The sequence below is a fragment of the Asterias rubens genome, chromosome 10 (genome assembly GCF_902459465.1).
Source record: "Asterias rubens chromosome 10, eAstRub1.3, whole genome shotgun sequence".
NCBI lineage: Eukaryota > Metazoa > Echinodermata > Asteroidea > Forcipulatida > Asteriidae > Asterias > Asterias rubens.
In genome coordinates, this window is record NC_047071.1 from 20,076,658 (window position 1) to 20,100,529 (window position 23,872).

The 23,872-nt window shown below is 38.6% G+C and overlaps 1 protein-coding gene across 1 annotated transcript; it reads left to right on the forward strand.

Moving 5' to 3' along the window:
* Positions 1–5,027: 5,027 nt before the first annotated feature.
* Positions 5,028–22,955, forward strand: LOC117296114 (synaptotagmin-4-like). The gene is made up of 5 exons (XM_033778986.1): positions 5,028–5,046; positions 5,388–6,223; positions 16,158–16,284; positions 17,745–17,899; positions 19,795–22,955. Exons 1-5 carry the CDS (start codon positions 5,028–5,030, stop codon positions 19,942–19,944), a joined length of 1,287 nt encoding a protein of 428 aa, XP_033634877.1. The 3' UTR covers positions 19,945–22,955.
* The last annotated feature ends 917 nt before the right edge of the window (positions 22,956–23,872 follow it).

The window sequence follows — 23,872 nt, forward strand, 5'->3', positions numbered from 1 at the left end:
TCATTTGTTTATAGCTCAGCACGGAATATTTTCTCAGACAAAAATGTCGTTTTCATAAAAGGTTTCCTTTTACCTGTAATCAATGCAGTTTTGCTTCTGGCAACGAGACGGAATTTGTATAAACAGATTACAAAATATTTATAAGAAAAGAAGTAACAAAAACACCCAACAATAACTGAATAATAATTGTATTTAAAGATCCTCTCTGTTGCAATGTGTTGTACTATAGAAGGTAAAACATGGAATGGTATCAATCCATCTAAGATTATATTCAAGTAATAATAATAATACGAAGATCTTACTGGGAAGGGCTCTCTGCTTAAGAAACTAAATATTTCATAGTTTTTCAAAGGGAACCAATGCTGTATGAGCGAATTCCCATCAACGTTGTAGCCGGCATCCTACCTTTAACTGAGTTCCCTAGGGACACACAACGAGGACGAGGGGGGGGGGGGGGTGCATACTGCTATGAATAAATTTATTGCACTTCACTTTTTCGTATATTGATTTTCGAAAATGTTAAACAAACATGAAGTATTTTATTTCGTTGTTTCAGCCACTTTTTTTGCAAATTCAAATACGGTCGATTTGAAGGCGTTTGTCTGACATTTCTTCGAGTAGAACTTTTAAGCAAAAGGCACTTAAGGAAACAAAATTTAGACTTTTGAGAGGCGTCCTGTTCTTTATGATTTTTCTGTCACTGAGGAATAGTATTTCTTGCTATAGGTTTCATTCACTTCATTTTCTTTGACCCTCCCCCCCCCCTACTGCCACTGCAAATAAATCGGGAACCCTAATATACACCACCCCTTTATAATGCCTAAATAAAAGTCTTACAACCTGTTATTTGTATTGTTTAAGGTGACATTACAAAACTTGTCCTATACGATATGCTGGAAATAGAGGGCAAGTCATTTCACCCCGAATCCCCCAGTCGAGGCAAATCAAAACATTAATGGTTAATGAATTGACTGTTGACGAATGACACTCTTCTTATTAAAAATGGCCAGTTGTCATATTTTGTGTTGAGTCAAATTTCGATACATTGTGACCTATATGCATTGAAACTGTATATTATCAGTCTGACCAAACTTGATCTAGATGGTAACTTTTAGATTCGTTGTTGTGATACCCACACATGAAGTAAACCAAGATAGTTCAGCAGAGTCTTTTTTGTGCATTATCTCTCCACGGAGGAAAGAGTCCTCATCAAGCTAATTATCTTCCATTGTCTAGTCGAGTCTGTCGTCTGCATCTTGGGTCAATTCTAATTATATCCATATTATTAAAAGGTCGTGAAGAAACCCTGGCACCATCCCGTCCTGAGAATTCTTGCTAAACAATCCTGATTGAAATAAACGTATATTAGATTGATTTGCATCCTCCAATGGACAAACATTCCTGATTTGATATGCTCAGAGAGATCTACGCAGGTAAAGAGAGAAGAGGACAGAGAGAAAATAAAGAAAGTGGTTGGCCCCTTGGGCTAAACCATCCTTTTCCTGACAAACTGAATTATAATAGCTGCATCAAAAGCGCGCCAAAATGTTGGCTCGTTGCCCGGGGAGGTCGGGCCTCCATTAATGCAAAAACAAACAGCCATCTGCGCCAATAAAGCGCCTCAATGCAACTTGGGCAGTGATTTCAGAGAGATGAGGTTGCTGGGAAGAGCTCGGTGTTTAAGGAGCGACAAATTGAAGGAAGAGTTGTCTCTCCCTAGACCCTATGCCATGGAATCTAGCTTGTTTATACTGACCTGGTTGCACTCTATATACACACATTCAGGACAGTATGGTTTGACTTGGGTGTTGGACAGCCTCTAATCAAGACGATAGTGCTATGCACCGACTCTAACCTGTAGCATTAGTTCATTGTGTGGCCCAAATTGCGTGTGTATTTATCATTGTAGTGAGGATATAGTTTCGTCTAAAGTAAATTTTGGTTTGAATGTGCGGCTACATAGAGAGACGCTCCCGCGTATGTAACCAAGTCAAGTATTTATAACCTACGTATTCTATTCGCTGCATGGGATTTGATGTCACCATATGAATGGTCCCGTTTTCCGACCGACTGTGGTATCTCGTAAAACACACAGCTTGGCATTTAAATAAATGTTTTCAAGCAGTAATGACTCCCACATAAAAAGAGAAAATTGCAAGATTTTTATGGAAAGTATTTTCCAAATAAATCCCCGTATTTCAATGACGAATGACACAGCATATTTTAGTCTTTTGATGAAGCTGATGAGGCCAAGAGTTACAATGTGAATCGTTTGTATTAAAGGGGATACACTGTAAACACTTAGGTGTTAAATTGATTCTTTCTGGTATCTTTCTATATGGCAACACCAACATGGTGTTGTTTATCTCCAGTAATACATCGTTGGTGAAATTAACAGCGTGTCGGTGTTGTCACATGGATACCAAGAGAATCCATCAACACCCCAGTTTTTGCAGTGAATGAGTTGACTACCTGTAGACCACGTAATCTAAGACGTCACACGTCACCTTAGCATGGACCTCCCTGCTAACTGGCACGATTTCATACACGCCTCAATGGAAGAAAATGTAACATCTTACATTTCAAGAGATTGACTGATTCTTACCATCTTTTGATATGAGAAAGGGGCACTAATTTGTTTGTTTTTGTTGTAACTTTTGGGTTTATGCGGAAATTGTGACCCAAAATGAAAACAAATCCATTATTCGCTCGTGGTGTAGTATCTTGCCTGCCATGACATCCTCTGGAATGTACTCTATATTTTAAACCAAGGTTAGATTGTACTTTACTGAACTTTCTCCTCCAAGTCAACGTTATACGGATCCGCAGTGTCATAAGCTCTTTAGTGCATCAACGGGTGCCCTCCTTGTACTTTAAAAACACGATACCATTCTGTTGATACGTCTCGTGAAATCCTACATGATTCTGAACATAATACTTCTTACACTCTGCTTCCTCACTGCTAAGGTAAAGTCATCTCTGAAATATCCATCCAACATTCTCAGTCTTCGTTGTATTTGTGGAAATTCACGCTCAACTGCTCCTAGTCTCAGTGACGCCGTACTTGAGAGCCCGAATAGAGGCATGCTGCCATCCGAAGGCGACTTGGATGATAATTTACAAAGGAGTGTGACGTTGGTGCCGAATTAAAACTCGTTCCTGTCCGATCGGAATATTCAAGCTTCGATAATTAACAATCGGTTTAGAGGAAAGATTATCAGCGCCGCTTGTTGATTGCCGTATCGGAAAAAGTGTGTTAACTTGCTAGGCTCGTCATTATTAGATTTCAACCACTAAGTTAATTTTTCACTTTTTAGTATTTGCTTTATGGTATTTGGTATCCAATATCTCGACGCGTTTATGAGGTTTGACAGTCTTAGCTAAGGACAGAATAAATATACTCGACTATTTATATCATTGTGCACTTTTGTACCGTACGAAAAGACATGGTAATTGAGAGCATTGTACGATGCAAGTTTTACAGATCACAATATTTCGTGAACTTGCGCAAAATATCCAATACATATCGATGACAACAATTTACTCGACGACCGTAAATCCTCCTTTAAACAATTATTCCATGATAAAGTGTTGCCATAGCGGATATGCAGAAACGCTCCTGCTACTAGAAATGACTAAGTTTTCTGTCCTTGCTCAGAGGTTGTATATTAAGATGAGAAGTATACAATTTGATTCCCAACCTACGTGACATTTCTTCATTTCTGAAGATTGTTCTTCCATCTAGAAGATTTAGCCTGTAATCAGTCGTAATGCTGCGTGAGAGGCGGAATAACTTAAAGGCTCAACCTACATCTGATGGTGCAAAGTAGTCAATCTTCCACTGCGCAAAAAAAAAAAAAAAAAAAAACGTAACAGGAAAACAACAACCGAAAACCTCCCATCCAATTTTGAAACTCTTAAATCAATAAATTCGCCGACCCGTGATACGAGTTCGTACATTTTTCAACCAGCAAACACCAAGTAGTGTCGGCTCATTTTTTTTCGCACGTTCCTAACTACTGTTTAGAAAAAACCGAAATGAGTAGTCGAATTTAGGGGACAATTTGTTTCTTCTTTACATATGGCAACAGTTTAAACTGAAATATTATTGGGACTAGGCACTTGATCGATAAAGATAAATTTGAAAACATCTATGACGTATGAATTGATATGATTTAGTTTCAAATGAGGGGGTTAGAATGTGTATGCTCTTCCAAGAAACAATGATGAAGTGTCCCTTTATAAGCAAATGCAATCAATGAACTACTCATCAGTTGTATTTTAAGACTTTGATTAATTTTTTGAAGAAAAAAAGGAACGTGCACTTTAAGAAATGTGCAACTCGCCAGAATCCTACATAAATTTTGAGGCAGATTATTTCAGCTGTATCTGTAATTATATACCGTGCACAACACATAATGATACACGCCAGTGGATCCTGTCATGTGCTTGCCTGGGCAGTAAATATAGTCAGCCATTGCTGATTTCACGTATAGGTCCGGGCTGCAGCTTCCGTTCAGCTACCTTAGTTTTTTTGTTTCTTCATGTCAAGTGAAATGCCAAGGGTGTCTTGGAAATGTGTGGAAATATGCACACATTTAGCCGGATTGGTGTACGCATTGAGATTGGATGACGTAGTTTGCCTAAGATAGCAATTCCTTGGTGCGTTTCATGAAGGCCCATCCCCCCCCCCCCCAAATGCAGATTTATAGCAAGGTTATACTCTAGAAGATACTAAGTAAAACTCTAAACTTGTTGGAAATTTGGTTTATAATCCCAGGCATAATGTTGCTTTCTCTACGGAATGAAGATCTTTACTAATGTGTGATGATGCGAAAAAATATTCCTTACACTCAAAACACTTCCGGGTCAGAATACTGGATACTGGATCCCAGGGGTCGTGACCCCTTTCTGGCTCAAAATGACCCGGAATCCGTGTCCGACTGACCCAGAAGTGACCCATAAATCCGAGTTACAATTAAAATTGCTTTAACCACTCTCCGGGTCAACCTGACCAAGATTGCATCATGTCCCTTGTGACTCCGGGTGAGTTCTGACCGGTAGTTTTTAAAGTTTAAGCTATCTAGGTAGGCTAGGGCCTAACACCCATTAAAATGCCATATCGTATAATATGCAGAAAACCGAAAACATCTGAACTGGGATTGGAGATGTCCTGATTCCTCAAGGCATGAAAAGCGTTATAGCGAGTCTACCACTATCACCCGATACCTTCATCAATAAATACCAAAACTGAAGACAATTCTTAGACCTTCAGTGACTTGTAATATCCATTGTATCTCTGGTTTCTTTGCCAGTGTCCAGACAATTTATCACGATTCTTAGGCATTGACTAATATCCTATATGTTGTTACTTGTTTCTTATCCAGTGTCCACGGCAGCTCTTGTTGGGGTTTGTCTGGCAGTCGTCACAACCGTCTTACTTCTGGTCCTCAGTGTCTACCACTGCTACCGCCGTAAATACAAGGCATCATTCTTCCATGGTGGTACAGTAGAGAAAGGCAGTCGTACCTTCTACACCAGACCAACGAGCAAACCCATCAGCAGTCCAGAGCTATCATCTCCAGACTCCGTACACGGGAAGGTGTTGTCATTGGGTCCGTCAAAGAGCTACCCTCCCGGTACCCTTTCACCAGTCTCTCCACTGTCTCATGAGAAGAAAACCTTGATGAAGACTTACAGCACGACGGGTAGTGGTATGGATCCAGGAACCTTCAACAAGGACTGTTACTCGGAAGGTGGGGATGTAAAGAGCGAGTCTGGATGGCAAGGGGACAACAAGTTGGAGGGGTACGGGGAACATGACCCGACCCAACTGGGACAGATAATGTTCACTGTAGAGTACCGTACGGATAAGGGTGTCTTTACAGTGACCATCCATCAGGCACAGGGCATCCCTATGAAGGATCCACAGAGTGGTACTTCAGACCCGTACATCAAGCTATGTCTGCTACCGGAAAAGAAGCACAAGGTGAAGACACGAGTCATGAGGAAGACCTTAGACCCAGTCTACGAGGAAACCTTCACTTTCTACGGTCTGGCTTACAACCAACTACAAGGAGTCACGCTGCACTTTGTAGTCATGAGCTTCGATCGCTTCTCTAGAGATGACGTCATCGGTGAGGTCGTCGTGCCATTGGCTAACATTGACCTGAGTGAGAAACCCGTCAGTTTGACCCGAGAGGTCAAACCGAGACATCCAAAGGTAATGTTTATTTTATTCTAATTTAGACTCCAATCAAGTCGATGATAGCGTAAATTTATCAAACTCATTTTCAGTGATGTTTACCAACTCTTGTTGAAAAAGAATTTCCAGGAAAACACATTTTATGAGCGGCCGAGAAGAACAAAAATCCATACTAAAGCTCGTTTACCGAGTCTTTCTAAGGCATTTATTTGGAGCACAAGATTATTAATAAGCTGCTGTTTACAACCAATGGGCCTAACCTTAGAGTTTCTTCTAAGTAAAGTAACCTTACATCCCCCAGCCGTCTTTCTTCAAGACGTAGAATTGGACCATATGGATGAGGTTTCTATCTACCGTCTAGGAGTTTTGACAAACATTGATCCGAGATGGATTCAAGAGCTTAAGGGACGCCCGCGCCATGACATTTGAGCAAGATCCGTGTGTTTACCTCTCGTCTTTATCATTCTCTACATGTCTATAAAGGTCGAATGGGATATGTTCTCAGGGGATTGTTCTATGAGTATTAGAGAAATATAAACAAACACAAATTTGACGAAGCAGGGTCCTTTGAAACGTCAACCGGCAAATGTAGGTTAATAATAAAGGAAAATGTAAACACTCAGTAAAAGTATGTAATCGATGTTGCTTTTCAAAGGACGGACATGATTTGAAGTTCGGAGTTCGGTGGGAAATACGTCGAACCTCATAAACAAAACAGTATACAATAATGCGGTTGTTTTGTAAGAAAATAAATTGGACTCACTGGTGTCTAACGATTCGTTCATGCACGTTATACAATTTTGAATTTATTTACATAATGGGTAGCTGCGATTTAAAGTTTATTTTAGGAAGTCGTAATGCAACTGGATGGGCTTTGAAGTTGTCATTAAGGCTATTACCCATCAGAGAGTTTTGCCTGGACAAAAATAGGATTTGCATGGTGGAAATACGATATAAAAGGTTTGCGGTAACACCAAGTAATGCTAATCTCTAAATTAGTTGGGGTGGTTCTGAAAAGAACCGTTGGTTTCGACGTTTCGATCATTATGCTCTGATTATCTTCAGAATAGTCTTGCTTGGTTCTCCCAAGCTTTATTATTACCTTCCAAACTACATCCCGTGATTGCTATTGGCATGAATAGAAAACACATACCCTGGAGAAACATCTCCTAAAACCCGTTTCGGATGAGATCTTAAAACGATAGTCGTTTGCTACGAATCGCGATGTGTGTGATCGTGTAAATATACATGTATGTCATTATATCGCATGCAACCTTTGGGACAGACAACTGGTGCCTACACAATGGGCGTAAGTTGTCAGTTCTCGTCGTGTGAACATGACTCTTCAGAGAATCTGTGTGATGATAGCAAGCCCAGAACATGAAGGTAGAATTCTACCTCCAGTCCTTCATGCTCTGAATAAGGATGATGAATGATTGTTGTAACCAAGCTGGGAAAGGTCATGACCCCCTGATGCTAATGTTTTATTTACACACAGAAGCTCATACTAGAGCTGAGGCATGCATTTGCAATGGGAATTGGGGTGGACGAACAAACCCAGAGAGTGTATCCATATTTAGACAATCATGTTGTCTGGATGGTTGTCTGGATTTGTTGACGTTAATGGGCGGAAAAATTTGCAAAAACCGACTGTGTGCAACAGCTACAGAGAATCATTCGTATTCTTTCAACAGTGGTGTTTTGAGTGATCATATTATGAATACACAACCACAACGTCCTGACCATCTGAGGACGCACTAGTCTCACTACACTTCTTTTCAGTCACACGTGCTCATACATTCAAACTAAATAAAACATAAAATGGCCGTCCAACATGAAATGGCCGTCCAATGATAAATATTGTATCACCTTTGCTTGCAAGTATTTTATATTCACTGTACGAAATAGAAGGCTGCTGTCATGACAAATCTACGAACAAACCATGAATCTAATATCTTTGAAACGTCTCATATAGGACTCTCAAGCACGTACGTCAAGAACATCAGACACAATCTTCAGATATTCCTGCTCCGGGCAGTAATAAAATAGCATTCCCGATAAAGGGGGACAGCATAAAGATTTGTTTCGTTCCCTTCCGTGGAGTCCGTCCCTCTAGAGAAATTAAAGCAGGTTATCGCTACAGTTTTTGGTGGTTGATGTAGAAACTCTTGCACCATTCGTTGTGAGGTGCGAAGGGAGGAAGGACCGGGCTTAGAGCAGCCAAGCAGAAAACATGAGAAGGATTCAGCCGGGAACATTGATCCTAATCTAGGAGACTACGCTTGGGTTGTGATGAAGTTTCCTTTCAGAAAACCTCTCCATCTTGCCGTGAACCTTGACATTCCAACGTGATTAAATGCCATGAATACAGCAAATAGTCTGGTGAAAATCAAGAAGGAATCGTGCGATTCATTATTTTCTTTCAGTGTAGGTCTTCGGTACGGTCAAGTCTTTCAAGGGAAGGTATACTTGGGTTTCTAAAGGACACTGTTTCTAAAAGCATTGATGTTTCAGGTTACTCCACTAAGAATTTATTTTAATAATGGCGACGAAATGATTTGAAAGATGAGGCTTAAATTTATATTGGTTTCTTTACTTAAAAAATAAAACGTGCAGAAGAGGTAGCTATTGGAATTTGCTATATCTGTTCATTTTTTTTATTTTCAGCACTATTACGTTTTACTTGTTCCCGTCATGAGCAAAACACTTGTCGTTCCGATGGGATGTAAAAGCCGCAGGGCCCATGCTAACCCTGCAAAAACTGGGGTGTTAAAATTACACCAAATACAATGAAATCAGTAATATTTAAACAGAAATACAGATGTTTTAGTTCTGAGTCGTTTTTGGTATCTATAATACCTAACAAAATCCACGATGTCAATTTTAACACCAAGAGTTTTTGCAATGCGTAAACAAATCACAAGAACTTGATATCCTTGAGGGAGGGGGTTCCCCCTATGTTTCTATCGTGGCTGTATGCACATGACGTCCTATTCTTGTAACCTACAAGATGTTATACATTAATGGGGCTCATTTATTATACATACCTGTCATGTAAAATAAGGAGCGATTTGAAAACGCCCGTCGGGTGTGATAAAGCGCTTTATGAAAACTGCATATTTTTATTATGCCATGTGGTTGTACGTGTAACTCTTAACACCCACTCTGCGTGGTATCGCCATTCGGGAGGGGTATTTGTAGAACATAGTCTGTGGGATATTTTGATATAAATCTGTTCAATGCTTTTTACGTGGCCCTAAAATTTAGATTCGTCACTGATTGTTACCGTATGCTAAAGCACACACACACAGTCTTTAAAACAATAAGCCAATGGATTATGAATATTTGCAAAACCTATGAGTGGATTAGGACAGATAAGTTAAAGTCCCTTTCACACTAGAGCAATTAAGCAAGGGTCCCTTTCTACAATTTTGTTCTAAAATTAGTCTCCGTTTCCATTAATAAAGGCTTGCGTTATGCCTATGAGGCTACAGTATATTAACATCCAGTGCATATCGTATCGTTTATTTCAGACTATCAGGCCTTACACTTAGAATGATAATTTCCCTGGAAGTAAATACTTCTGGCGCCAAATCTTAAATGTCAAGCACAAAGAACAAGAACCCCAATAAGGTCTTGCCGAGGCACCTAGTTCCAGGTAATAAAGTACAACTTCTATCGCCCACTTCTTACTGTTGTCCTTTACGATGACATTTTACAGTGACGTCAGACTATGTATTTGATTTAAGAGTGCAGGTTGGTTGAAAACGGGAACGACTGGTGAGAAATGTTTTTGAATTGTGCTTTAACCAAAAAGAGCGAAATTATTAGACGGGGGGGGGGGAAGTCACAAAGAGCAATGTGCCTCGCTTTTAATCTTTTAATGTTGGCTGATTACCTTTCTGATCGGCAAGACGTAACTCGGTATAAGTTATGACGCAATATTGCAAACAAGTTATTTATATTCCTTCCAGGTGTTTGTAACTTTTATTTCCTGATTTGAATTCATAATTACCCCGATCGTTTAACACTGTCATGCATTCCATGAGGCTATTTTAATTACCCATAATAACTTTAAATTTATTTGTTTGTATGATTACAAATATCATAGAGAATCGTGCTTTATGGATTAAACAGTAGAGAGATCCGAACTAACAGCTGTTTCTTTGGCTGGATAATCACCCGGAAATTGACATCCGGGAATTTTGAATTAGAGGCAGTGATATTTTCTCGCCATTTCAAATCAGCGTCAAAAGTTTGTGTTTAAGTTTCTTTGTGCAAAAACAAATCATTGCTTTATGCACACACACATTATTGGCACGGCATCACATTGGTAGATCCTACCACACACACGCAATTTAATACGAATATTGCCTTGGTACGCAATATTTTATGATGTTTGTCGGAGAATAATAATTTATAACGTTCAAACAATTTCAGGACCGATTCCCTTTTCGTAGGAACTTTTGCGATCTTTCCAGTGCTGTATAATGTAGTTAGAGAATCAAATAAATACCAAATCTATAAAATATCGTTGTTTTGGTAAAGCCAATGACATAGCAATAGCGTGAAGATCCAGACATATAGCTTTGGAATCTTGAATAATGGTGAGATGGGGTATCGGAAGACCTCTCAAAGAATATACTTTGAATCATGGGATAGTATTCTGCTTGTTTGTCTTTGAACAACCTCTGTTTGCAATGCCAGCCATGCGTGGATTGCGCTTGCCGTGAAATTCCGGAGAGCAAGCTTGTAAAATAAAACTCAAAGCAAAATCGAATACTATCACTGGTTGCTATGGTAATTGAGGCGTCAATCGAACACATCACCCATAAATCGTTAATGTGAATGTGGCAAGCGAAGTTCCCTCGTTGCAAGGGTCTGGGTTGTTTTGATTGGACCACCCGTCTGAGTCTCCAGTCCCATTAGACGGTACGGCCATCCCGGAAAACATGCAATTTCAGACACCACGTTTGTTTTCCTTTCGACAAGCCAGGGGAGGTCCCTATAGTTTCCCACCTCCTCTACGATGTCGCCTCATTTCATGGCAATGTGTATGAGTAAACCCAAGAGTGCAGCCTTTTGACGCTGTTAATAAAATGGGATTTCCATCAAAGGCACCTTTTGAATGTCCGTTCCTTTGTGTTTCTGAAATTGGAACAACCTGCCGTGCTTCAAAGAATGGAACGGACCTTCTTGCTAAGCCAAAAGAACAAAGTCGGTACTTCATTAAAATGGGACCAGACTTACTTTGATGTGCAAGAGGTGCGCAAAGAAAATAAAAGAATCTGATCCTGTTTATACAGCGGTCAGAAGTGAATAATATAACACTGCGCCATTCCAGTACGATCATCGCGCACCTAAAAAAAATAATAAACATTAATAGATGTGAGTCTTAAGAGATTATATGAAATAAACTAATAGGTTCCCTAATGACAGAAGGAAGATTGTTCTAAATGATTGGTTCAGCTACACGTTCATTGACTCTGAACTTTGTTTTCGGTATTTGAAAAGTTTTCATAATTAAAAAGTACTGACTGTATCACAGTGCTAACACATCGTTGTATATGGGTACAACCGAAACGAATATTCTTTATCCCTGATGCAAATTTAACATCTAACAAAAGTTGTTGATTGGCAGACGCTAGAACCATGTTTGCGCATTGTCATTTTGAATCAAACATTATTGTAGATACGTTGAGTCCTACAACCCATAGACAAGTAAAGCGGAAACAGTTTGGTAAAAATTTGACTGTTAATTTCTAAAGTTGTAAAGGTGTTATCCATTAATCTATTTTGCTAAACATTAGCAAGGACTATTTATTAGTCAGGGGTCATTAGTCAACGTCTTTACCTCAAAACAACCTATCTTCAATCTAAATGGGGTGGAAAAAATAAATAGGCGTGAATGAAGGTAATGTCCAAGACGTTAGGGCAGAGCGCCTGTAAATTGCCTGTCAAATCTCTCTAGTTTCCGGTAGGTCTTCAGATCATGCAAGAAGAAGAGATGAGAGAAGAAGAAGAAGATCGCGCGTGCTTTGAATACGAAGACAGTCATTAGTAATTCGTGAACACGACGTGCATTTAGAAGCCGTATCAACAGCCGCGATGCTGCAGCGGGAACCAAGCGAACGCGGAACAAAATCCGCCCCAAGTGCGATGTTCATAATTGCCATCAAATCGTTCGCCTTCGACCTTTAAGACCCCAGAGCTTCTTATTTATATATTTTGTGTTACCTCTGTCTTGCGCCTGCTCGTGGTTTTGTGTCCAATGGTCTAAGAGTATACGCAGTAGTCACAGGGAGGTATAGTGTAAGGGATGTGCGACATATGGCGTGTAGTTTCGTCTCAGTATTGCTTGGTGACTAATATCTCACTCGGTTGAAACGCAACGTCAGTACCTTCGGAAGTCCATTTTCTGTTCTCTCTTTATTCTCCAATGTGAAGCAGTCTTTGATTTGTTATCTTTGTTGAGTTGCTCTATCAATAATGGACCCAAAATAGCAATTTCGTTTGTATTTCCGAAGAATAAGGAACTCATCTGGACAATAGAGTTACACCATTCTGATATAAACTCAATAGTATTTTGTGAAATTAACTTATTTGCTTTACTTGTAGCGAAGGAATCGGTCGTTATACCAAAAATAACACAGGATATACCTTAGATAATTTACATTTTACGTAGTTTTGTGTGAGATTCGATTAACTTGATAAAGCCTTTGTAAAAATAATTTTCTGAAAAGTCTTAAAACGTCATCTTCCCGTGTAAGGTTACTAGCCAAAACACCATTCGATATGTAAAGTTGTGACTGCTCATGCGTATGTTTGCTAAGCAGGCAAGTAGGCAACTTTTTCTGCCTAAGCAACTCTATGAAATTGGGCACTGAAAGATCTTTGTATCAGATGTGTTTAACATCGGCTCATATAGAGTTGACTTTCAAAGGAGTAGTATTCGAACTGTATGTTGCTGATGAGTTCCCGTAATATTGAATATGAGAGATAATATTTCACCACAGGCAGCTACTTGAATATGAGGGGTTTATATTATCACCAGCATCTGTGGTTGCTGTACTGTTGTTATTTGAGAGAGAGAGAAAGAAGATCGGCTTGGATCTATTTCAACATTATAATTAATGAGTATTAATAAATTCTAAAACATTATATCAGACATCATTGGTCTAATAGTTATTTAGAAACTACGTTATGCTTTCACTTAAAAGAAAACTGCATCTACATTCTAATGCGTCATCTTAGTTCTGGACAGAAAAACGTATCACAACACTCTTTAATCTTACAAAAAAAAAAAAACCCAAAAAACTACATGAGTCTTTCTCGGAGACTAAACCCTTATATTCACAGCTTTATCAAAACTTCTTTGAAGGAAGAAGATTAAATGTCTGAGATCGAGCAGTTGCTACTGATGGATCATGTTGCCACGTAATTAACATTCATGTTCGACCTGTTGTTCCTGTCTGAATGCCGATGAAGCTAAAGATCAACGGCCGAGTCAGTACGGCACAGCAAACTACATTATGTAGCGGGAGGCCCGTTATAGTGAGCTCTACGTCTATGGTAGATAGCATTACTATGGTTTAAATTCAGACTCGCACTTAGGGCAGATGGTTCCGGAATTGTGACGCAATGTTCCTGATGGGTTCCCCGAAAACTAGTCTCAAGTGAAGTACTGGCTTAAAATTATATTTAGATCGTTAAGTATCCCTCTTGTTGTGTTTCATAAAATGGTTTGCTTAAAGGGCGATGAAGATTGTTGAGTTGAGCACTATATTAGTCTGTACAACATTATATGTGTGATTGTGTTCGTACTATGATGTCTTGAATAATAGAGCACTGGGACTACCTAAGTTGGGGGCACATCTTTTATGTGTGTTCGTACTATGATGTCTTGAATAATAGAGCACTGGGACTACCTAAGTTGGGGGCACATCTTTTATGTGTGTGCTTACTATGATGTCTTGAATAATAGAGCACTGGGACTACCTAAGTTGGGGGCACATCTTTTATGTGTGTGCTTACTATGATGTCTTGAATAATAGAGCACTGGGACTACCTAAGTTGGGGGCACATCTTTTATGTGTGTTCGTACTATGATGTCTTGAATAATAGAGCACTGGGACTACCTAAGTTGGGGGCACATCTTTTATGTGTGTGCTTACTATGATGTCTTGAATAATAGAGCACTGGGACTACCTAAGTTGGGGGCACATCTTTTATGTGTGTTCGTACTATGATGTCTTGAATAATAGAGCACTGGGACTACCTAAGTTGGGGGCACATCTTTTATGTGTGTTCGTACTATGATGTCTTGAATAATAGAGCACTGGGACTACCTAAGTTTGGGGCACATCTTTTATGTGTGTTCGTACTATGATGTCTTGAATAATAGAGCACTGGCACTACCTAAGTTGGGGGCACATCTTTTAGTTTCAAGTAGCCTTCAGTATGGCTTATAGCTGGTTCATATCACGTCCGTGTCTCTTACATAATAATTTAAAAATAATTTGGTTGATGATAAATCAGTTTTTATTCAAGGAGAAGCTATAGTCTGTGTTCAGTGTCTTCAATTACCACGGTTGGGTGTAATAGAGCTATTACGGTGTTGTCTGTGCACTTCGTCGTGAAGATCAATATACTGCACTTAACAAAGCAGTGAATACTTTGCATGCGCTATTGGAATAGCTTTGGTTTTCTAAATATTCCCTAAGAGCCTATTATTTTGTTTCAAATGAAAAGACAAAATTCCCTTGCAATCCTTTAAAGATAAACTTGGATGTGAGCCGCTATTTGTGTAAGCCGTTATCGTATTCTAGATTTAAGTGACGTAGGGTTTGTCTCAAACCTTATTGGTATATTTAGGAGAAACATAACATTAAAGTGTATCACAATCTTGATATTGTATGTGCATGCATGTTCAGGTCATGCCGATTGGGCCAATGTCTACTGTTGTACATTTCCTTTAACCCCAACTCAAGAAAATGTTCTCCATCTGAGATGGTCGCATCATTTTAACCATAATCTGTGGCTGTAAATACAATGAGACATTTTTCGAACGACGTCTTATTTGTTAGGAAGAAATTTGACATAACAACAACACACTCCGAGAACATTAGTGTTTCTCCTTAGGACGCGGACTGAATAATATGAAACGCCCCCAAGCGACTGAACTGAAATCAAATTAACCACTGGGACTTCGTAGACCACCTGTCAACGAGTTACTCCACGCAGTCTCTCTTTACACCTTTCACTCAATGCTCATGTGACGACAAGCTCGCTAGAGACATGCTTGTGTTGATGTACTAGTAGTGTGGAAAGTTTCTTCAATCCTATAGGCTGAGAGACACACGTTATCTCACGTCCATGGTATTTCTGTCATCTCCCAACAGGGCATGCACTCCGGTTGAATCTACAATCGTCAGGAACCAAGTCACTTAGGTGCCGACAATCTCATTAATTCCACGCAGGCGCCAAAATAATATTTCCCCTGAAATTTAAGCTTGATTGTAGTGTTATATGATTAGAACCGGCATTTTGTTTAGATAGAATGCCTCTGTTATACCGTTATGCGTACTTCAACAGACTCCCTTGAGGTATCCCGACTGCATGAAGACATGTTCACAACCAACTAAAGTTGGCTCAGAAAATAATAACAATGGACAGATTTGGATACTTCACGTCGCATACTTTCTCATAGCCATATGTTGAGGTATTTGTAATCGTGAAAGTGCTGTTAATAAAGTGTTTCACAAATCGAAAAAACAAAAACCAACCTTTTTTTAAATAAAGGTATACATTTTACAATTGTCACCTGTATTTTGTTGTAACTGAGCTTTGAGCTGAGTTTTCGCATAATATGTTATTGCCGTTAACTTGATTATATCCCCCAGCATTCAGATAGAGATTTTAATTTGGTTTTATAATATCACATGTTATGCAGATTTCCAAGACCCAGGGACGTGGTGAGCTTCTGACGTCACTTTGTTACCAACCAGCAGCCAATAAGCTTACCGTCGTGGTCCTCAAAGCTAAGAATCTTCCAAAGATGGACGTCACTGGATTGTCAGGTAAGAATATGGGCGTGATTAGACAAGCAGAAAAGAGAATCTTATTAAGAACGTCTTGTTAGATGAGGGAAAATGGACTCGTGGATTTCAAAAAAGAGAAGAGAGATAACCTGGAGCACTGTTATCCAATGATAAAGAACGTCTTAGAATGTGGTGAGGTGTGGGAGTGTTTAGGAAATTTGAAGATTAGTCTAACACAACTGTCTTGAAGTGTGTAAAATAGTTTTCTGTCAAAGATACAACAAATCGAATGGGTTTTTGGTTTCGCTGGCACTGCTCCTTGTTAGATTCTACATTTTGGTTTTACTTAATAATTGTCTCTTAAAACCTCAAAAACCAAAACAGACTTCCCAAAACACTGAAATACATTTCCGTTTTTGTCTTTTTATAAGACCTGGTGCATGATAGTAGTTTGCTCGGTCGCAGTGATATTTCAATTCCAGCGGTTCAGTGCAGTGTTTATTACCATGAGTCGGCGGGTGTACATTACAACATGTTGTTTGTTTTCGTGAGACGGGTATTAGTGTCTATGTATGCTGTGGCAGCCACAGTGTAAGGTCGTGACTATGGGCCTGGTGCGTGGACCCTTAATTGATCAAAAGGGATTTAGTCAATTTGGTTGAATTATTAACCTAATCAACCGATAATCCAGCTTTGAGTAGGTTTTAGAACAAGTTTGATGGTTTGACAGGTTTGCTTTTAAATATGATTTTGTTCAACGAAATAAATTTGAAATTGTGATGAAAGTAATTATTTCGAGTAAACTTTTCGAAGGATAAGGATTAATGTGGGGTTATGTTCCTAAATGGAATACAGCAGTTGGTACATTTCTGACATTTCAATTAAAAACATGTTCATTCAGCAACCGAGGAGATTCATAGCAGAACATTTCTTTTAAAGTTCCGCACTCGGTTAAAGTAGGCGGTTGGGACTTACCAACCCCACCCCAAGAAAAGACACTTTGCAGTGACAATGAAAAAGGGGATATTTTTTAAACAGTTATCTTGATTCTTGTATCAATGCGTGAATGTATGTTGCAACGGTGGGATGGAAAAACATGTTTGGGTACAGCCTAAGGTAGTGTTGATCAGTATACATAATAATTTGTGTTTTTTTGTGTGTGTGTTTTTTTTTTTTTTTTTTTGGGGGGGGGGGGGCAGAAAATAGCAGGAGTATATTTTTGAGGAGAGATTGTCTTTTGTGTTACGAGGGAATAAACAGTATTTTACAGAGTGCTAAGAGTGCGAAGTACTGTACATTGATAACGTAATATACACCAAGCTACACCAACGAGAAGGTGCCTCATCTTCAAATTACATATTCTTACCAGATATTGCATGGGCCTGCAAGACGTAAACACGTGACGTCACAATGTATATCATCATTATTCCGGAGGGACTAATGTCTTGACTCTCCAGGCAAGAAACTTGATTACTCTGTATTTCTCTCATCTCCTTCAGATCCTTATGTGAAGATCTACGTGATGTATAACAACCAACGTCTGGCTAAGAAGAAAACTCGCCTCAAGAAGAGAACTCTAAATCCTGTCTTCAATGAGTCCTTCCTCTTTGACGTGCCACTAGAGGGCCTGGAGAACGTCAGCCTTGAATTTCAGGTAAGCCTTCAGGCTATAGTTACGCTATATTTATATTTAAAGGTTCCTTCACATAAAAATACCATGACAATGGCAACTACTTTATTCACAAAATAATACTTAACTTTTTTTTAAGAAACAATTTCATGACCTGCACATTTCTTTGAGATCTCCACCCACTACTTTTTGACCGTCGCTGAGTTTGACAATCATTTTAGATTACCGTTTAGATTGTTTAAGATTACTTAACACTTGCAGTCTTAGGATTATGGTTGTAATTTTAGTGTACATAAACCCGAAGTTGAATTGAGCTGAATTGAATAGGTTTTTGCTTCGTGTTCTACTGCTCGAATGTACCACTTGGCAACCAGCCATAATAGCACATGAACGCTTTATACACGAGCCTCATAAACGACTATGCCTATTTCAAGATGAGTAATATGCCAATGTCATCCGATTTGTCTTTCGTTCAATTCTGGTAGCTGACTTCTCGATCCTACAATGGTGGACCCTTTAAAGGATCAAACGTAAACCAAAATATTGTCCCCGATGTTAGAGTGTGTAAAGCAATGTGGGGTGAAATCTAATGAGGATGTCACTTCCGTATCCTTGCCTCAAGCCACAAATCAGACGTCAGTCGAGAAGCAAATGCCACCGCGCTTCAGACAGTGAGCGGATTTGTGATTGGATGTAGGGGGCTACTTCAATATGCTTGAGGAGAGTCTATTTCCACATACGTGCGGGTAATAAAGATGAATGTCATCAATTTGAGATTCAATTGGAAATATATGCTTAAAGACTCTGAGTTTCTTGGTTTTTTTTAGTTCGAGCGGTGATTCAACTTTTACTGGACGATATAAATTGAATAACATTCAAATCAAGTTATCAAATTAAATTTAAAATTCGTTTATTCGTAGAGAGAGACTGTGCCTGACTGGATTACTTTTCTTTTCTTAGGAGCTGTGTTTGCAAATTGTCTCAATTGTTTGTTATCGAGTTGTTTGTTGTCATAATGACTTGCTTATAACAGTGTGATATGCAAGTCTCGCGTGTTTTCGTACACTTTAATTTCCCACGTACATTACACACGTGTTATGGGGAACCAAACCGCGTACTTTAACGGACACAAGAGCCATTCAGTCACCACGGCTTCCGTTGAGGCTCTGGCTTCGGCTCTTGCTACGGCTCTTGCTACGGCTATTTCCGTCTCGAAGCTCCATATCGAAAGCACTCCTTATCAAAACAAATGACGAAAGCCTAAGCCGGAGCCCAAAGCCAAGGCCAAAGTTGTGGCTTCGGAAAAGGGTCCACATAATTATGTTATGCGCACGATTCCTTTTTGTACAGTCTATAGCAGAAAGCTATACAAGGGTCCATTTTCAAAAAGCTGCCTAAAATAAGCCGCGAAAATAATATTGCTTACAAAATGTCTGCTCAGCAACAAATCCGGATACCATTCACAAATAGTACATGTGACGTATTCTTATTTTGACTAAGCTTTTTCTGGTAGGGCCTAAGCATAATATTGTTGTGTTTAGCTACTTTTTGTTCTTAAGCAGCTCTATGAAATTGGACTTACGCAGGATAACATTGTGATGTTCATTGGTTCTAATTATTTGTCTCTGCTATTGCTTTTTCAGTTTAAGCTTCAAACTAGTTATCAAATACGGTTGTGGTGAAGTTGGATAGCTCGGATCAGAACAATCTGGATAAATTGAATTTTAGGACCAAAACCTTGATATTTTGTGTGATAATTATTTCCCTTTATGGCACGCGACCGCTTTTCCCTGTCCAACTGCCCTATGACTTTAGTGTTCCATTGAGTTTACAGTATATCGGTAATTGCAAGAAAGGGTAAATAACAACATTTTTAAAATGATAATAATTATTAAGGTAAATTTGTTTTCTCCCCTCAGGTCCTGGACCACGATCGGGTCATGAAGAACGAGATTATCGGGCGCCTCGTTATCGGAAGCAAGGCTGGTGAAAACGAGGCTCAGCACTGGACGGATATCATTCGCAACCCAAGGAAGCAGATGGCGGAGTGGCACAAACTGACTGATTAGCTCATGACGTCACACATGACGTCGTGAGCTAGAGAAGGAAACAGAGAGACAAGGAAGCAGATGGCGGAATGGCATAAACTGACTGGTTAGCTCATGACGTCACACATGACATCATCCATGAGCTAGAGAAGAAAACAGAGAAACAACAAGCAGTTGGGAAATGATTTATGTATATTTTTGTGTTAATGAAAATGCATGTTCAACTTTATGTTCAACGAAATAATTACTTATTGAATGTATATCACTGCAAAGCAAATTATAATCTTAATTGTAAGGCCATTGTTGAAAAATATTCATCAGTATCATAAGTATGTTAGTATACGGATAATGGTATTATGTAACAATAACAAACAAACATGTATATTTAAATAACATGAACTACTAGATAAATACATTCCTCAGAAAACGCTTACAGTTTTATTTCAGTAAAATAAGATATATTTGACTGCTCTGTATAAACAAATTAATCAAAGGTTTATTTTTGTATCGCTTTAAGATGTATGTTTGACGAAAACAGAATTCGCGTATCAATTCCTTCAGACAACGAGATCTTCCATTCCAAACCTCCAACGTGTAGTTGATGTCAATTCCTTGCTGCTCTGTACATAGTACGATTTGCTTAGAGGTATTCAATGGTACACGTTATTCTGTAGAGATAACTCCAACCTTATATCTAAAGAGAGAAAACCCAAGTTATATCCAAAAGGGCCATTCTTGCCAAACAGTATATTATTAGGATAGTGACAGTGACTTTTGTGTCTGTTGGTTTCAACTGTGATTCTGTGCCGACATGTTTCGACTGTAGATTTTGTAGCACTTTGTGGGCGTGTTGTATTCAACTGAATGATTCCTGTGGAATGTGGTAGAGGGCGCACTTCACTACAATGATTTCTCTGTGATGAAGTCGAGGCTGTAAGGACAAAATCCCCTTTTTATTCTACATGAAACTTTTAATTTGTTATTTGCATCACATCTTGATAAGGTACCAGACTAATTCCCCAGCCTCGATTTGGATATTTTAAGAGTTTGTCAATAATATTGAGTTAGCCAGCAGGTGGTGAAGAGAGTTGATTTAGTGACGTCATTCTAATGATCTTTCTTTTGGTTTTTTCTATTTTGTAAATTTTTGTTTTGCATTCGAACAAAATGGTGATACAACACAGATAGACTGTCCTTTATACCTTGGTTCTTATGGTGTCTATCGTAGCCAATGATCGTAGCCAATGATCGTAGCCAATGATCGTAGCCAATGATCGTAGCCAATGATCGTAGCCAATGATCGTAGCCAATGATCGTAGCCAATGATCGTAGCCGTGAATGTCCACCATTCGTTACAAGATTCTTAATGAAAACTGCTCATAAAAAAATACAAAAATAGTTTAAAATAATTCATATTCACAATGTTTAGAAATGGTACGATAAGTAGACGTAACAGTGTGTGTGCTACAGTGTAAACAATATTAGACCACATAAAAGTATCTTTAGCGCACCAAAATAATTCTGCAAAATGGTGAAGTGAAGTTTTAATTTTATTATTGGATCTAAACAAAAGTAGCCGAGTATTATTTCTAAGATATAAAACAATATGGCTTAAACTTTAACGGGGCACATTACTTTCGGATTGTGCCATACACAGCGTTTGTTATAAAATGATGTATTGAGATGGAGACATCATTTTATAGACTATTCATCCCTTGAAATCTTGCAGCTTTTGTGTAATTTCATTCAGAGCAAGGTTCGCTGTTTTTGTAAAACCATGTTTGTTTGTTGACTCCACAAAATGGCGGACCTTAGTTTTTGTGGTTGTTTATGGAGAGGCAGTTTTATGTTATTTAAATCACTACACAATAATTGCATGATTTTGTGCATGACCGGCTCTTGTAGAAGATTTTCTAAACAGTCAAACTTGTTGAGATTTGGAGGCAATGTGCTGCTGTCGGGTCGTACACATGTCGATAAACAGTTCTACATGCACGCAAACATGTTAAATTCACATCATTCAGATAGTCAGGAATACATTTTACATAAATTTTGCAAATTGTTGTTGTTACTTAAATTAAGGATATAATGTGTTTGTCATAATAAAAAAATATAAAAATTGGGCGGTGGAACATCATATTGCTTCCCTATGCGGTGCCGCCATCTGGAATTATCTGCAGGCGTTTGGGAAACCACGTTACCCCATGCCGGCTTCTTTACTATACAGGTCTTGAGTGTTTATTAAAACTGGCACCTTATTATATCTTCAGTGGCCGACGAAGCCAAAACCGGGTCTAAGATTCTAAAACGTGTTCTTATGAATAACCATGAATGTGATGTGTAGATTTCGGGACGTAAAACATTTTAGCGTAGCACTTGAGATTAAAAGGTAGTTTTATAACTCGTTTTCGGAGGTTTATTATCGTAATATTATGGCCACAGCTATTTAATCATCAACAAATAAATGACTTGTTTATTTCATCACAAATAAAATGACTTGTTGCTTTCGGAACTCTCTTCAAAATGGCGTCAAATTCCTCTCCTATCTCTTGCACCAACAAACAAATCAAATGTTCCCAGCCAGCTGTTCTAGAGTGTACGAAATTATAAATGTTGACTTGTTACCTGGAGACATTATTTCCAGATGTTTATTTTTTTTCGACTGTACAGAAAGCAAACCCCGTCCAGTTAAAGTGTTTAAATATTAAATAAAACAGCGAAATTGTAAAAAAAATACTTTTGGTGTTACAGTGCATGCTACGCTAAAGTGATATTTCACAACAAACACCCAAGTATGATAAACAAAAATGTAAAATATAAGTACGCGAAGTTCCGGCATCACTCACCACGTAATTATTCCCCATTTTTATTCATGATTTTTTTTTAATCAGGATGTAATATTTAAGTGCTTTATTCATTGTTAATAAACCTTGATAAAATAACTTAATTATAAATAATGTAATTAGACTAATGGCTTTAGACTCGTGCGGTTGTGTAGATAATTAAAACATGTAAATAAAATTGCAATGATCGATTTGTTTCATCTTACCTACGATTCTACTGTCCTACACAACCCTATAATTACATACTGTCCTATCCCAACCCTATATAACTACATACTGTCCTACCCCTATACCCTATCTGCCTAATTACATTAAGCATTGTGAACAATGGAGTCAGAATCTTTGACAACAAAGTAAATGGACATTATAGTTTACTTAAAGGGAAGGTCTGCGTTTGGTAATCACTCTTTAAATTAATTGCAATAAAAACCTTTTAAGAAGCCTACAACAGCTTTCGATAGAGAAACATTTCACTTCGAAACAATGTGGTTATGTTAAAAGATACTAGTTTTTATGCCCCAAAGTTAATCTGATAATCGTAACGTTTCTCAGATTGTGTATACCTATTTAGGATTATTCTTCCTGTGTGGACATAACTCACTCCGGTTTTTCGGCAATAATATCTAAAAAACGCAACCATCTTTAGAAATTGCACTTAAAAATATAAAAAATAAAAAAAAGTATACACTCTAAAAGCTCCCGGGTCAGAATTGACCCGGATTTGGGTCCCACGGTGCCAGACCCCATTTATGGGTCAATGTGACTCGGAATCCGTGTCATTGTGACCAGAAATTTGGTTAACTCGGATTCCGGGACACCTTGACACGGATTCATAAATGGGTCCGACCCGGGAGTTTTGAGTGTACTTTGCCTGTAAGAGTGACTGAAAGTTTAAGACATCATTATTGAACCACCCCACTTTTCAGGATAAGTCCCAAAACTGCAAAATAAAGTGGTACCCCTTTATTGTGTTTCCATGTTTAAATGTTTTATAGAAATAGCGACCTTTGGCAAAATCTTATTAACGTTCAATGGTGAATTATGACACTATGTCAGGAAACCTATTTCTGGGCATTTTAAAATTTATGCAAACTTTGCACGAGACA